Source organism: Talpa europaea (genome assembly GCF_964194135.1).
Source record: "Talpa europaea genome assembly, chromosome: 15".
In the NCBI taxonomy this organism is placed as follows: Eukaryota; Metazoa; Chordata; class Mammalia; order Eulipotyphla; family Talpidae; genus Talpa; species Talpa europaea.
This window is the reverse complement of record NC_140083.1, coordinates 75,449,317-75,463,107: the sequence shown is the minus strand read 5'-3', so window position 1 is coordinate 75,463,107 and position 13,791 is coordinate 75,449,317. Positions and strand designations below refer to the sequence as shown.

The window sequence follows — 13,791 nt, the reverse complement described above, 5'->3', positions numbered from 1 at the left end:
AGGAGGGACCAGCAGCAGCCCCGGGCCCTCCCCTGCTGTGTATTTTGAAGTCTTTGATGCCCTTAATCTCTGCATTTCTATCACTCTGTGTCTACTTGAAATTCTATTTTCTCTCCATAAAAGGAGGCTGTGTTTCCCAGAGGAGTCTGCAGAGGAGGCCCAGGGTTGTATAACCGAGCTGTCAGTTCCACCATGTTCGGGAAAGGAGAAAAAAGGAGAAAGAACAAGCTTAAGCGGGAACTTCAGCTGTGAGTGTCAAGAGTTTGAGAAGTTGGTGCCACAAGGGCATCTGGATCTGATGAGCTGAAGACAATAAAAATCAAGCTTGCAGTCTGAATGCCATTCTGGGTTCCGAGACACCCCCCAGTGGCCGCTGTTTCCTAATGCTCTAGAAGGGGAATAAACACATTTCTATTTGGACACAGCGATTTCATCGAGTCAACCAACTGACAGTCAAGTGGGGTAGAATATGCAGGGTCCAGCCTTCCCCGGGGCCCTCCCAAGCAGCCTGGGATGGTCTGCCTTGGGGAACACTGCCCACCAGTCTTGTCCCTGTCTGCAGACTTGAGGGATTCAGGAAATCAATCCACCAATCCTGTTAAAAACCTACACTTGGCCCCGTTTAGAAACGTGGGCCAGCAACTCTTTGGAGGAGGCCACAAGGTCACACTGAGGGGCAGCTCATGCTTCAGCCAAAGTAAATCACAGGCTTCTGAGTTAGGTGCAAGCGGACACTCAGGTTTGTTTTTCTACTTGTAACCTGCTGCAGAAAAGTGAGCATCTCTAGCTTCATTCTAATAAACTTTAGGAATTTAGATAAAAAGCATGGCTAACGTTGGGGGGACTAGAAATTCAGCCCCACGCTCAGTAACGAATCCTCCCTTCCTCCTTTTACTAGGACTTCAGCTCAGCGCCCACGGGAGGCTGCTCACTAAAGATGCTTCGTGAGTCGTGGGAAGTCGTGTCTGCCTTCCCGTCTCCTGTCTGCACTGTCTCTCCCTCCTTTCACCCTGGAGGGGCCTCCCCAAGGCTCCCGTAGGTGCCCTGTCTGGATTTCCCACAGCACATCAGGATTACAGACTTTAGCCTGTGGTGTCCTCAGGATGTTTAACAGGAGATGGCCTTCGGGTCCAATTCTCTCCCCGTGGCTCCTTATTAGAAGGTCAAGATCACAGCGAATTATCCCCCGAAGAAAAGCTCAGGGGGATAAGAACATCCTGACACAAACAGCACTTCACAGCTCACGCGGGCAGGCAAGGCGCATGACAGACAAGAAGGCCACATGCAAGGGAGCTAGGCTGGGCCCCGAGAGACTCTGGGGTTGGGGTGGGTCAGAGTGGGGAAGTTAGAGGGGGTCACAGAAGCTGAGAGCGTGGTCTGGAGCTTGGTCTTACCATAAAGGGAGAGCATTGGGTATGTTCAGCTGGCTTTAAAGAAAGGCAGATAGAGATAAGCTGTAATGAGTCTCCAACGAAGATGCCCGGCATTCTAGGTCTCGGCTAACACAGGAGCAATAGTGGCAGGAGAGGGCAAAAGGAAGAGGTCCCAAGCGTAGCCCTGGTGGTTCTGGGGGGTCACATGAGTGTGGGCTCTGCAAAGCTGGGTCTCACATCCAGCGGGGCCTATAAGCATTCTAGTCCCATGTTAAATACTTCACCCATTGTATGTAAGGTCTGGATTTGGTGAATGGAGGGTTTTTTTTTTTTTTTTTTTTTTAAATTAGCCATGTGTCCTGAGATAGCCTTTGAGGGCTGCTCTCCCCGGGCCCAGCTCGCCCCGGGCACCACTCAGAGCCTGTCCTCGCCTAGCACAGCTCAGGCAAAGATCCCCCAGAGCGAGGTCCCTCCGGTTGAAGGAAAGACTGAGTTTAGTTGTCATGGAGGAGGCTGTAAAGAGGTGGCCCCCAACACCTTCGATAACGGGGGGGGGGGGGGGGGTAGTCCCGAAACTTGATGGCCCTGCCTACCTTCTGGCCTTTCGGTATGGGAACCTTAGTCATTGGCTTGACGTAGTGAGTGTGGATTTCTCTTTTTAAAATTGAAAACTACAGACAATTTAGGATACTATTATTAATACTTTGAGACATTATTTTTATAGGCCTGACTGCTGAGCTCATTTGGGGCAGTTGCTGAGGAAAGTGGCCATGGTGAGTGCTCCCTGGCAACCTTTACCCCAATTCCTTATGCCTGATTCTAGAAGATGCCCCAGCACGTGGAGCTCAGTGCCTGACTGAGTCTCACCCTCTGAGCTGTTAATTCTTACTAGAAGGTCATGACTTTGCTTTTACCCTCCACTTTCAGATGGTTGCTCTTGTGTTTCTGTTTTTAAGGTACAAGCAAGAAAAACATGGAATGGAATTTTGAAGGATGGAAATGTGCACAATTAGACATTTGCTTGCAGACTGAAAATACTTCTTTGGTAATAGATTTCTCAGCAAATTCCTTTTTTCCCCATAGCAAATTGGTAGTATGTCCTTTTTGGGGCATGGTGGGGGTATAGGGAGAGACAAGGGCAGAGAAGAAAAGGGAAACCTCTCCAGTCATAGATCAGACACGTTCTAGATCCCAGCTTCTGCTTTGCGATGAAGGCCAGCTGCCAGGTCAGTCCACATGCCTGGAGGCTGTGGGGTCACTCGAATTGGTCAGCAGGCTGAGAGAGCACACACACACACACACACACACACTCACTCACACTCACACACACTCACACAGGAAATCTCATGCTGAGTAAATGTGCATGCTCCTGTGGAAACGGAGTTTGTGTTTCTAGGGCTTGTGTGTGTTGGGGTGGGGGGCGTTGTGTGATGGTGGCACTCAGGTGAATCCACACCACCTAGAACGCAGGGCATCAGGTAGAGTCCCCAGCAGGTTGGCTCCACTGCTCCTTCTCAAGTCCACCCTGAAAAACCCCCAAAGCTGCCCATGCTGCCTAAGAACTGCTGGACAGGGCCTCCCTGGTGGCACAGGTGGTTGAATGCCACACTGTGAAGCTGTCCACAGCCTCTACAGCACGGGTTTGATCCCCGCCAGCCAGGCGAGAATCCCACATGGCGCGACAGACCTCTCCTGTCTCACCTGCTGCTCCCCTTGGTAGTGTATTTCGTCAGTCTGCCTGTTCTGTTCCCTGCTCTGTCTCTGGTGAATCCTCTCACCCTCCCGCACATCTAGCCTGTACCCCGGTTCTTGTATAAATAAATCTTAAAAAAAAAATTTGTTAAAAAATAAAAAGAACTGCTGGACAAACACGGGCAGGGCCTCTGGGTTAGGATACTATTAATACTCTGAGATGTTATTTTTATGGATCTGACTGCTGAGCTCATTTGGAGCAGGAACTGAGGAAATTGGCCTCTCTGAGCAGGATCAGAATGGAGACAATTTAGAGAAGCTACCTGGGTTACTTGGCCCCACCGAATAAACCTCCAATCATTCAAAAACTTTCCGAAGTCTTCATTTGGGATTTGAAAAGATCTTCACTGTCCTTCTGTCCTTGCTCTTCCTGCATTTTAGCCTTTTTAGACCTATTTTAGGTCTTGTTTTTTGAAATCATTGTACTTCAAGATTTAGTTTTATTCTAATCACCTTGATCATATCTTGTTCTATTAATTTGTATTAATTGAATAATCCGTATGATAATCCTCTGTCTTATGATAATCCCTATAGTGGGAGACAAGAAGTCAGGAGCTCTGAGGGCGGCAGTGAGAGGAAGCACAGGGTTGTGTTCTCCAGTCCAGTCATGGCAGTTCGTCAAAGAACCTCTCTTTCGGAGAAACTGGAGGCTCAACAGATTCGTTTTCTCTTAGGCCTTAAGCCTGGCTGTTCAGAGGGCACCTTTGACCTGCTGGAGTCCGTCACCCTCCCCTACAAGCTGTTCCTATGTGAGGAGCTGTGTTTATAAGGTTCATGGCCTCAAAAACAATAAGCCACTCATAGGACACTTGGAAAGCAATCACAGAATGATTTCAATGTGGAACAAAAGAAGCTTAAACCGAGCCCTCGGCCTCAGAAAACCCATGTTCTGCAGACACACTGCCCACCCCAAAGGATATTTCTTGGGTGATCCCATGTATGGCTCTGGTCTCTGGGTCCCTGGCCTGGCTGCAGTGGAAGGGGAGATTGGATCAGCCGGGCGCGGGCATCTGTGCTTTAGTGCAGAGATATCTTTGTGTTGTCTGCCCTTCTCTTTGATGACTCAGTCCACTGCCTTGAGAAACTACTTTCTCTCCACTACTTTGGTTTTAGAGCTAAATTCACAATAAGTTGGTAATCTGGTGTCCTTGTGCCATCAATCCTTGACCCCTGTCCAGACCTGCTCCCCATTCCCCGGGGTTAGGTTACAGTTTCTCCCTATGTGGTCTTGTGAGGAAGAAAGGGGTGGGAAGACTCTCTGAAGACCTTCACCCACAAGCCTGGAGACCCTCTTGCATTTCCCTTCATGGGAGCCACAGAGCTCCTTGCCTGCCCTGGACGTTTGGGGGGAGTTTGATACAGCACTATCTCCAGTAACCGTAGGCCTGGAGAAAATTTTTGAGCAGCCAACTTAGTTTTGTAATGCTCCACTAATTTCCAAGAATTTAAAGATATTGGGGCAATGAATTTGTTCATTCAATCGGTGTAAACAAAAGAAACCTATTACTCCATAGTTGAGGGAGGGGTGGAACATGTTCAGACAGAGTCCTGGCTAATGGTCCAGCTGTCAGTCAAGGGCAGATGGATGGAGAGGGAGCCGGGCTCTTGCTTCAAACCCCCTGGCCCTGCTGTAAACTGTCAGTGACGTGGAGTGGCTCCGCGCAGTTAGTAAGAGAGACTCCTTGGGAAACTTTCTGAATTAAGTTCAGGGTCAAATTGGAAGCATCAACTCTATGGACCAAGGCTTCATTTCTAGAATGTACTCTCTATTCTTTTCATTCAGGTATTATCTCTAGACCACATTTAGGATGCTGAGGGAATGCCAGAGACCCTCCAGGACCGAGTTCTCCTAGGGGGAGGGGATTTTCCTCAGAGGGTACATATGGATATGAGAATTGGGGGAATGTGTTTCCCATTATGTTGTCTCTCTGGAGAATAAGTTATTAAAAAAATAGCCCTTAATTACACTAAAAGGGGACTTTTCTCTCTCTTTTTTTTTAGAACAGCCAGAGGGGCAGGGATTACTGGGGATTTAGGGATTAGGTAGTAGCTCTCTAGGCTGGAAAATCAACTGCACATGCTGACTTTGATCCCAGCCCCCTCCATGGAGGCGCCTTGGCTGAGTGGTGAGCAGGCTGCCCAGCCCAGTGACCGCCACCAAGAAATGGCTCTGACATCAGAGCCACTGAAGGCCCATGTTCCTCCGAAACAGGAGTCAAAGCTGAGTCATGGGAGGGAGTCTTTTACTGGCCACCCTGTCACAGAACCCTGGCTTTTCTTCATCTAATCCAGAATGAAAAAGGGGAGTAGATCTGATGTCAGGCCCTTCAGAACTCTCGGTGAGGGTCTGGCCCCATGGGGACTGGCGGAGGGTAGAGAGCTGTGGGCCGCAGTGCTGCTCAGCCTTGCCCTGCCTGCCTTCTGGGACGTGGTGATCAGCCCACGTTATTATTGCATGGGGGCCACTCAGGCTTCTGGAAGCCTCGGGGACCACTCTCTTAATCACCTGCAGCCTGCTGGCTTCTCAGGTGCTATCATCTACCAGAAACTCAGGCTAAAGGACTGAGTGAGCACAATATTGCCTAGGGAGTTTTATCTTCCCCTGGGAAGGACATTCAGTATCCAGTCATTGAAACAAACAAACAAAAGAAACTCAAAGAGAATAAATGGATGGATTCAGCTTGTCAGTAATGCTAACAAATCAAAGAACTCCATATCCTGACCTGGGTGGGGCTGGGGTGGGGCAGAGAAGGAGGAGAAGAAAGAAAGATGCCCAAACAGAGAGACAGATACAAAAAAGGGTGCAAAGAAAAGTAGATGATTCTTGGGGGAAGGACACACACTATGAAGAGTGGCTGGGTGTCAGCAGAAGTAGCAAGTAACTACGCTTTTCCAGGTACCTGTAGGCATTTTGGAGGCTGCCTGAGGTCTAGCTCTTCTCACATTTCCTGATAGGGCATGGAATCTTCTAGGTCCCTCTGCTTTAGAAGCTTTCTAGCCAATATGCCAACAGTGGTTTGCTCAGCCTTGTAAGACCTGAAGGAGCAGACCTTGGTTAGGCACAGACGGCTGTGTGACCAAAGTCAGTCTGTGTTACAGCTCCTTCTTCCGCTCTTCCCCTATGGGGAGGCTGCATGTGGATAGGAAGGTGAGAATAGGGAAGGAGAGGGAAGAAAACTGGAGGAAAAAGGAAGCAATCTTGGTGGAGCCTTGACAGGTCATAACCATCAAAACGCAGATGATCTAACAGCAGAATTAAGAGCCCACATCAGGATCTCCTTAAATCGGGTTTCTATGCACCTTTGGGGTACATCCTGCAGGATGCTTTTCAGACAGCAATTTGGGGGCACTTGCTGTTCTAGCCACTTTGTCAGGCCTGTCTCTGTGCTCCTTCTACGTCTAAGCTTCCAAGGTTCCTGGGTCAGCTGCCTACAAAACGAGGCTTACCCTACAGAGGTCTGGGAGCTTCTGAGGCACCTCGTCCATGACCAGGGGTCCCCAGATAGCTAGATGTGCTTTCTCCCTGCTGGGAAAGAGTGTGGCTGAGTTGAGTCACTCAAGGGCCAACTTTATTTCCAAGCAGGGTAGACAACTGGAAGGCAGAGGGGGGAGAGTTTCCCACTCAGTTCTTGCATTAGACACAATCGATATTCAATCTTCTGGCTCAGCATTACCTTATCGATGACGGGCACATTGTATTTTGGGAGGGTAGCCCGAGTCACTACCGCTTCAGGTGAATGAATGTACTGGAACCACTTGGTCTCCAGAGCAGACACCTTGGTCACATTAACTTTGTTGAGGGGGTACGTACTGGAAGGAACTCTAAGAGCAACAGAGGAAGGTCCCAGCAAAGGGAAATGGAGGAATAGGGTGGGGCCAAGGATCAACTCTGCTCCACTCAACGTGGCCTGAGACCACTGATCTGGGCAATTCACTTACGTAGAACCAGCTCAAGCCGCACCAGTCACTGCCATCCGGACAACATCTGATGATGTCACATTTGAGTTCCCCAGGGGCTCAGAGGACTGGGAGCAGGGACCAAGTTCTGGGAGGCTTGGCTATTAAAGGGCTATAAGAACACACAGGTTGCTTCCTGCCCCTGGCCTTCTGTGTCCTCATTTATAAGGTCCATTCATCTCCAGCTCTGTTACGCTGTAGATTCTCAATGCACACTCACGGATGAAATGGACATGGACTAGGGCCACAGGGTCGCTATCACCCTGACATTCCTGGATGCATTCACTTTCTGACCTGCAGCCCTCATCAAAGCTCTCAGGGGCTGGGTGCTCTGTCTTGTCCTTATAGTGCCCCTCTGGGTCCTATGCCTCAGAGGGGGTAGGAAAAGGCAGACTGAGCCCTTAGCACCCAGACTGAGCCCAGGCACTGAGGACTGAAGGTTGGAGAGGGGTTCAAGTCTGCAGGGTGAATTTTCTGACTCAGCCCCGAGGGGGTGGATGTACAGCAAGTGTTGTTCTGTCTATGACTCAGACCTGGTGTCTTTCCCCATCATTCTAACCCCAAAGTTAGAGAGAAACCAACTTGTTTGGTATTTTTTATGGGGAGCAAGTAGAAGTTGTGTCTGGTGCTACGGTGGAAAGGCACGACGGGACGAGGAGGATTTGGGGCCAGCACTCAGGCTGTCTGTCTCCTCTCCATCACTAGATGCTCCTGAGACCCAGCCCTTGTCTTGTTACTGCTCTCCATTTCATGCCCCCCTCGGCCATTTTCTTTCCCAGGTGGATAAGGGTGGATGTGGCTGTGTACTTCCTTCTGCCTTTTCGTCTGTGAATCGGGTGTCAGGGTCCCGGGTTTGCAGAACGCTTTCTGTCTGAGCATCCTGGGCAGCCTGGCTCCCTCCGGTGAGCAGCATCAACAGGCAAACAGAAGTTAAGCTGCTCTGCCCAGGTTGTGTGGCTGGAACTCACTGAAGGAGGACCTGTGGAGGCAGGGGTCCCTCATGACTTGGCCAGCCTGGCCCAGGGATTTAGCCAAGGGGCTGGGTGGAAAGGCAAAGCCAATTATCTGACAGAAACAGACTTGGATCCCAGTCTGGCCAACCATTAGCTGTAGTTCATTCCTGGAAGCCTCAATCTCTCCTGTAGAGAATAAGCACTCTGGGGAGCAAATCTGACCTGGGTATGACGTGCTCTGCATGGTGCCTGCAGAGGCTCACCAGAGAGCACCACCTGTCTTCCTTGGCCCCTTCTGCCGCCATCTTGCTGGAGTCAGCTAAGCTCACTGCCGGCATCAACTCTAGCATCCCACTCGGGCCACTTCTGAGTGCTTTGCCACCTATGGCCATCTTGAGCTTCTCTCTCTGAAGCTTCCGCAGAAGCTCTCTAGACCGTGTTCTCCCCTCACACAATCTCTGTCCCTCTCCTCTCCCTGACACTGTCTCTGGGCCCTTCTCTCTGGAGAGTTTCCACATGAGCCACACCGCAGCCAAATGAGAGGCTTCCCCCAAGGCCTTGGGAGCTTTATGAAAGGAGCACCCCTCAAGAATTCAAGGTCCTGCAAGGTGGTAATGGAAAATCTGCCTCAGAGGCTCAGAAAATGACCAATCCAGAGTTAGAGGGTTTGAGAGTCACAAGGGCCCTCTGAGACCATCTCAAGGCCCCCCAACCCCCGTTTGCATTCAAGGAAGTCAAGGCCCAGAGAATGGGGTTACTGTGCTAAACCACATGGCTTTAACTATGAAGAGCTGGAGACTATTCCAGGGCTGGAAGCAGCGCTCAGGCTCCTTAATACACACTTTGGGAATATGTCTCTGTATCCAGAATGCAAGAATCCAAACCTCTCAGCAGCTTGGACTGTGCAATATATTGATACTTTAAAACAGATTGAAAAGGAAGAGCTCAGGGCAGGGCAGCTGGCTCAGGCGTCCAAACCTACTCCAGCGTGGGCTGTGAAGGAGCAGTCTTTCATGTGCCAAGAACTCCCATAACCCCAGGGGTTTCAGCTCTGGGTTTTCCCTCTGGAAAGTATAATTTCAGACCCGAGAGATAAAGGAATAGCAGGAGCTGCCTTGGCGGGACACGCTGCTCTCTGCCCCCACACAGTGGAAGAGAAGCTGCAGGCTGAGAACTCAGCAGCCCCAGGAAGGGCAGGGCCGGGACCTGTACTAGGCGCTGACAGGGCATCAGTGGAACTACACACCAGGCAGCGCCACAGCACCTTCTTACGGCAGGTGTTCAGAGGCCTCTCCTGGGTGAAGAGCAAGGTAACCCCGCGTAGCTCTGGGCACAAGGGGCCTTGTCCCTCATGCTGGAGGCCTCCAGCTCAGTCCTGTATCTCTGTTTCCCCTCCCTCTCTTAGGGCTCTCCTGGGGTCATGACTTGGAGGCCATCTGTGCACTGACCACTCAGATGGTGCCCAGTCCTCCCTGGCATCTCCACTGGAAAGTGGAGTAGACACGTCCCGACTGAGCTGCCATCTTCCTCATGCAACCTGCCCCAGTCCCCACCCCCTGTGGGTGCTGACTCCAACCTCCTAACCTCCAAACCACACAGCCATGCCGGACACCTCTCTTTCTCCCACTCCCACATCCAGGCTGTTGGGAGATCTGTGGGTTCTATTTTCCAAACAGATGGAGAATCTGACCATTTCTCATCACTTCTATTGCTACGGCTTTGCTGCAAGCTACCTGCACCTCCCACACGGGTGACCGCGGTCCCCTTCTGCAGGGCGTTCAGGTGTGCACCTGGTCCTGCAGACCACAGAGCAGCCCTGGAAATGTCAGTCGGACTGTGTGACTCTTCTGCTCGAAGCTACCATGCTCCCCGTCTCACTCAGCACGAAAGCCCACATCTGGCCCTTTCTGATATGTGCCCTCTCCTTCCTCCCTGCTTGGCCTGCCAGTCAGGCTGGCTGCTCTCCTGCCTGAGAACCCTGTCCAGATACCCACATGGATAACTTGGCACCTTGTCCAACGTCCCTCCCCGTAAAGCCCATCTTACTAAGAACAGCTGGAACTACCTTCACCAATTCCCAGCAGCTCTGATCCTCCTTCCTTGGCTTATTTTTTCCCCCTAACGCACTTACATCTTAAAAACACACTGTACGAATTCCTTAGCTTCTGTATTTTTTGTGTTGCTCATGGCTCATTCCCCCTAGAATGTCAGGTTATGTGCAACCTGACACAGTCAGTGAGACTCTAAGGACAGGGCGATGAACGAATGGATGACATTGGTTAGAAATGGATTTCTTGACAAGGATACTATGGCCATCTAAAAGCAAGAAGGAGACGAGGCATTTACAGTTTATATTATATATATGGGGAGTATTTGCAAGGCAGGATGGATAAAGCATTTGGTGAGGGAAGGGAGAGTTGACTCCTGTAGATTTCAAAGAGTCAAAGAGGACGAGTTACAGGTGAAAAGCTCTCAGGGATTTCTCTGAGGCTAAAAGTATGGATTCCTTCCCAATAGAATATGTGGCTAGGAATGGATGTCTTGTGATGACAGTAAGACCAGAAAATTCTGGGAAAGCGTGAAGTTGCAAACTTCCTTGAACCAGGGAGTGTCCAGACCCATAAGCTGTCCTTGGCCTAAAGGCAGAACCTTCTGGTGGAGAGACAACCCCAAGGCTATGCGTTATCACTCCTGTGATTTGTCAGGCACTGGACCAGTTGCTACCTGGGTGCCTGCTTATGCCAGAACTCTGCTTGTGGAACAGGTCCCATATGGCCTGAGTTATGGGCAGTGGGCCTAAGCTGTGCTTGCCTTGATCTGGCTGAACCTGTCAACCATCCCCAAGATGCTCACAGATCCAGAAAGTGGGGCCTTCAAGTGTGTGGGTAGCAAGTTATAATTAGACAGAATTACTTAGAGACTAGGCCATCCAAGTAATGTTTAAATAGACCTTTAAGATTCTTAGTTGAGTTTTGGAACACAAAGCAGTATCATTAGCTTTCTTTGACAGGTGCAGAAACTAAGTCTTAGGACATCTTGGCAACACTTCTACAGGAAGCAGGAGAAGGTGGACTCAACAACTTCCTGGCCTTTGACTTCCAGTCCAGCCCTCCCCTGCCCTTCCACTGCCTTCCTGCTTTGGGCGACCTTAGCTCATTCTTTTTTGTGTTGAGGTCATTACTTGTGTCAGGGTGGGGACCGGGGCCCGTGGCCCTGGATGTGTGTCTCTCCACACCCTGCTGGCTCTCCATGACAGAGGTTGTCCCCATTTTCTCTCCAGACAACCCTCCTGTGTGACTTGTAACAAACTGCTCAATCTGTAGGAGAGAGGAGTGTCTCAGTGTGGGAGGAGAGGGGGCTGCATCATAATGCTCAGGGTGAACTGATAAATAATTGTTTAAGAAGTGAACAAACTGCTATGGCTCTTTAAAATAGAAATGAAGGATCACAAGGACAGAGCAGATCCTGGCACATGGAGGGGGATGTAGCCCTTTCTCACAGGGCATTGTGGGTGGAGGAGTCAGCGAGGTCTGGCCTAGGGCCTGGGTCCCAGCTAAGTGATATGGGAAGGTACTTTTCCTCCCCATCATCACTTTTAGCAACAGCAAATTGGGGATGGTAATTCTTGCCTGTCAAATCCACAGCGTGATGAAGAGATAAATGCAATGGTGAGTTGTAAACAGAAAACCATCCCACAGAGAGAAGGGCCTGTCCTGGTTTCATGCTCCTCTCCTGAGTGGTGCCCTCCCTCTCCACCCCCAACACAACCACTTTTTCTGTAGAATTTTCATACCCTGAAATTATTTCTTGCTCCATTTGTTTTTATCTTAAAAACACCAATAGTTAGGGAGAACAGGGCAGGGTGAATGACGAAATGGGCCCTGCCAATAGTGAGGGTCCCAAAGGCCTCCCCACTCCTGCCCCCACCCCCTATTGATTTCCCCCCATTGGTTCCAAGTCCTTCAGCAAGATTTTCACTGACTCTGCACTGCTGTCTATGAAGTGTAACCCTCTCTCACCTTTAGGGGTATGTGTGTGTGTGTGTGTGCGTGTGTGACTTGTGAACAGACCTGAGATACAACTTAGGACTGATCTGGCCTGAACTAGAGTGGTAGGGGGGATACTTAAATATGTGGGCACAGAAGTTGAGTAGGAAAACTGAATTTTGTAATGATTTGATGATTTACTGGAAGCAGTCAAGGGACAGTGTACTGCGCACGCGTGTATACACACACACACACACACACACACACACACACACACACACACACCCCTCTTGAGACAAAGACAACCCAGGAATCTCAACACAGAGGAGCAACAACTTTGGAGTTATAGGGCGAGCAGGAAGAGGCTGGCAAAGGGGGTTATATGGAAAGCCTCAAGCCCTCCTTCCAATGTCTATCTGCCAGCTGGGAGCAGATCTGGAGGATCAGGCAGATAAAATAACATGTTACCTCATTACTTCAGCAAAATACAGAGTGGAAGGGGTAGGGGAAGGGTACAGGGGGAGGAGGTGGGGGCTGGCAGGGTAGTTTCAAACATCTTAGATCAAAACTCTACAGCATCTGCTCCGTGCTGTTATTCAATGGTTCAGAGCATCAAAGGTTTGTGCAAACATTACCAAGTCTCTTAATAAGAATAAATGACAAAAAATTCAACAACACATGTTAAGACTAACCGCAAGAAGGTTTGCCTAAAGATCAAGAGAGAAGGTTCAAACATGCCAGGTGACAAAAAGACTTGTGCAGGAACTGGTAGGAACCGTATCGGAGGAGGCAGCTCTTGGGAGAAGGCACAGGGGGCCTGGGAGCGCAGGGCTGGGCTTCTGTCTGAGGCCGGGGAGCCTGGCGGGGTGGAGAGGGGTTGGGGAGAGGGAGCAGGCAGGTGCGGGAGACAGTTGTCTGGGCAGTTCATGCGGGCGTGAGCGGCTCTCATGGAGCCCTGCTTCCACAGCACTCGGGAGGAAAGGCCCCCCGGAAGGGCCCTTAGCGGGTCTCCAGGCTCCTGAGCACCCCAGAGACAAGGTGTCCAAGCAGGAGTCTAACCATAGCCAGTCCTCTCCTGTCCAGGGAGCTTGGAGGGCCGGGCTGCCTGCACAGGCTGCCAGTAAATCAAGATGGAGCCGCTCAAGAATGGCACAGGCTGGCCCTGGGGCTGGCAATGCAGGCAGGCCCGGCTTTTGCTCAGGTGTTCTGCTTTGAGAGAGCTCCTTTCCAAGATGCTGTGGGGGTGGAAAGGCCGGAGGGGGAGAGGCAGCGGTGCAGAGGTGAGTGGGGTGAGCAGAGGTTTGGGTCCCCGCCATAGCAGCTGCCCAGAAGGGGTGAAGACCCTTGTTTCTCACTCCGGCACCCATAGCTGTCTCCTCCTATACAGTGTGAGTCATGCCAGGCCGATTGAAAGGGAGAGAGAAAAAGATGCAGCAGTCAAAACTTAAAAGGAAAGGGCAGACCTAACTCGTTCCAAAGGTTCAAAATAATACTACTAAAAAAATCCAAAATAAAGCAACATGAGAAAAAAAAAAAATCCCTGAAACCAATTTAAACCACAAATTAAAAAAAACAAACAAACAAAAAAACGAAATGAAAATAAAGAGGTGCGGAGGAGAAAATAAAACAAAGAACCCAATAAACGGGGATAGACAGATGAGTGTTAAGCAGGCACGGACGGTTAGGTACAGACGCCATGTACTTACGTTTACCTCGGTGATTGCTATATCAACAATGCTACCCACAACAATCAAGGCGTCAAATGTATTC

General features: G+C 50.3%; 1 protein-coding gene across 1 annotated transcript in view; it reads right to left on the bottom strand.

Annotated features, from left to right (window-relative positions):
* The window catches only part of CACNA1C (calcium voltage-gated channel subunit alpha1 C), a gene marked incomplete at both ends in the record, with an annotated part of 632,466 nt that overhangs the window by 27,721 nt on the left and 590,954 nt on the right, over positions 1–13,791 (bottom strand). The window contains 2 exons of the mRNA XM_084255863.1: positions 1,395–1,427; positions 13,728–13,791. The exon at positions 13,728–13,791 is cut by the window's right edge and continues 20 nt beyond it. Coding sequence (XP_084111989.1) covers positions 1,395–1,427; positions 13,728–13,791 — 97 coding nt within the window. The remainder of the gene's footprint in view (positions 1–1,394; positions 1,428–13,727) is intronic.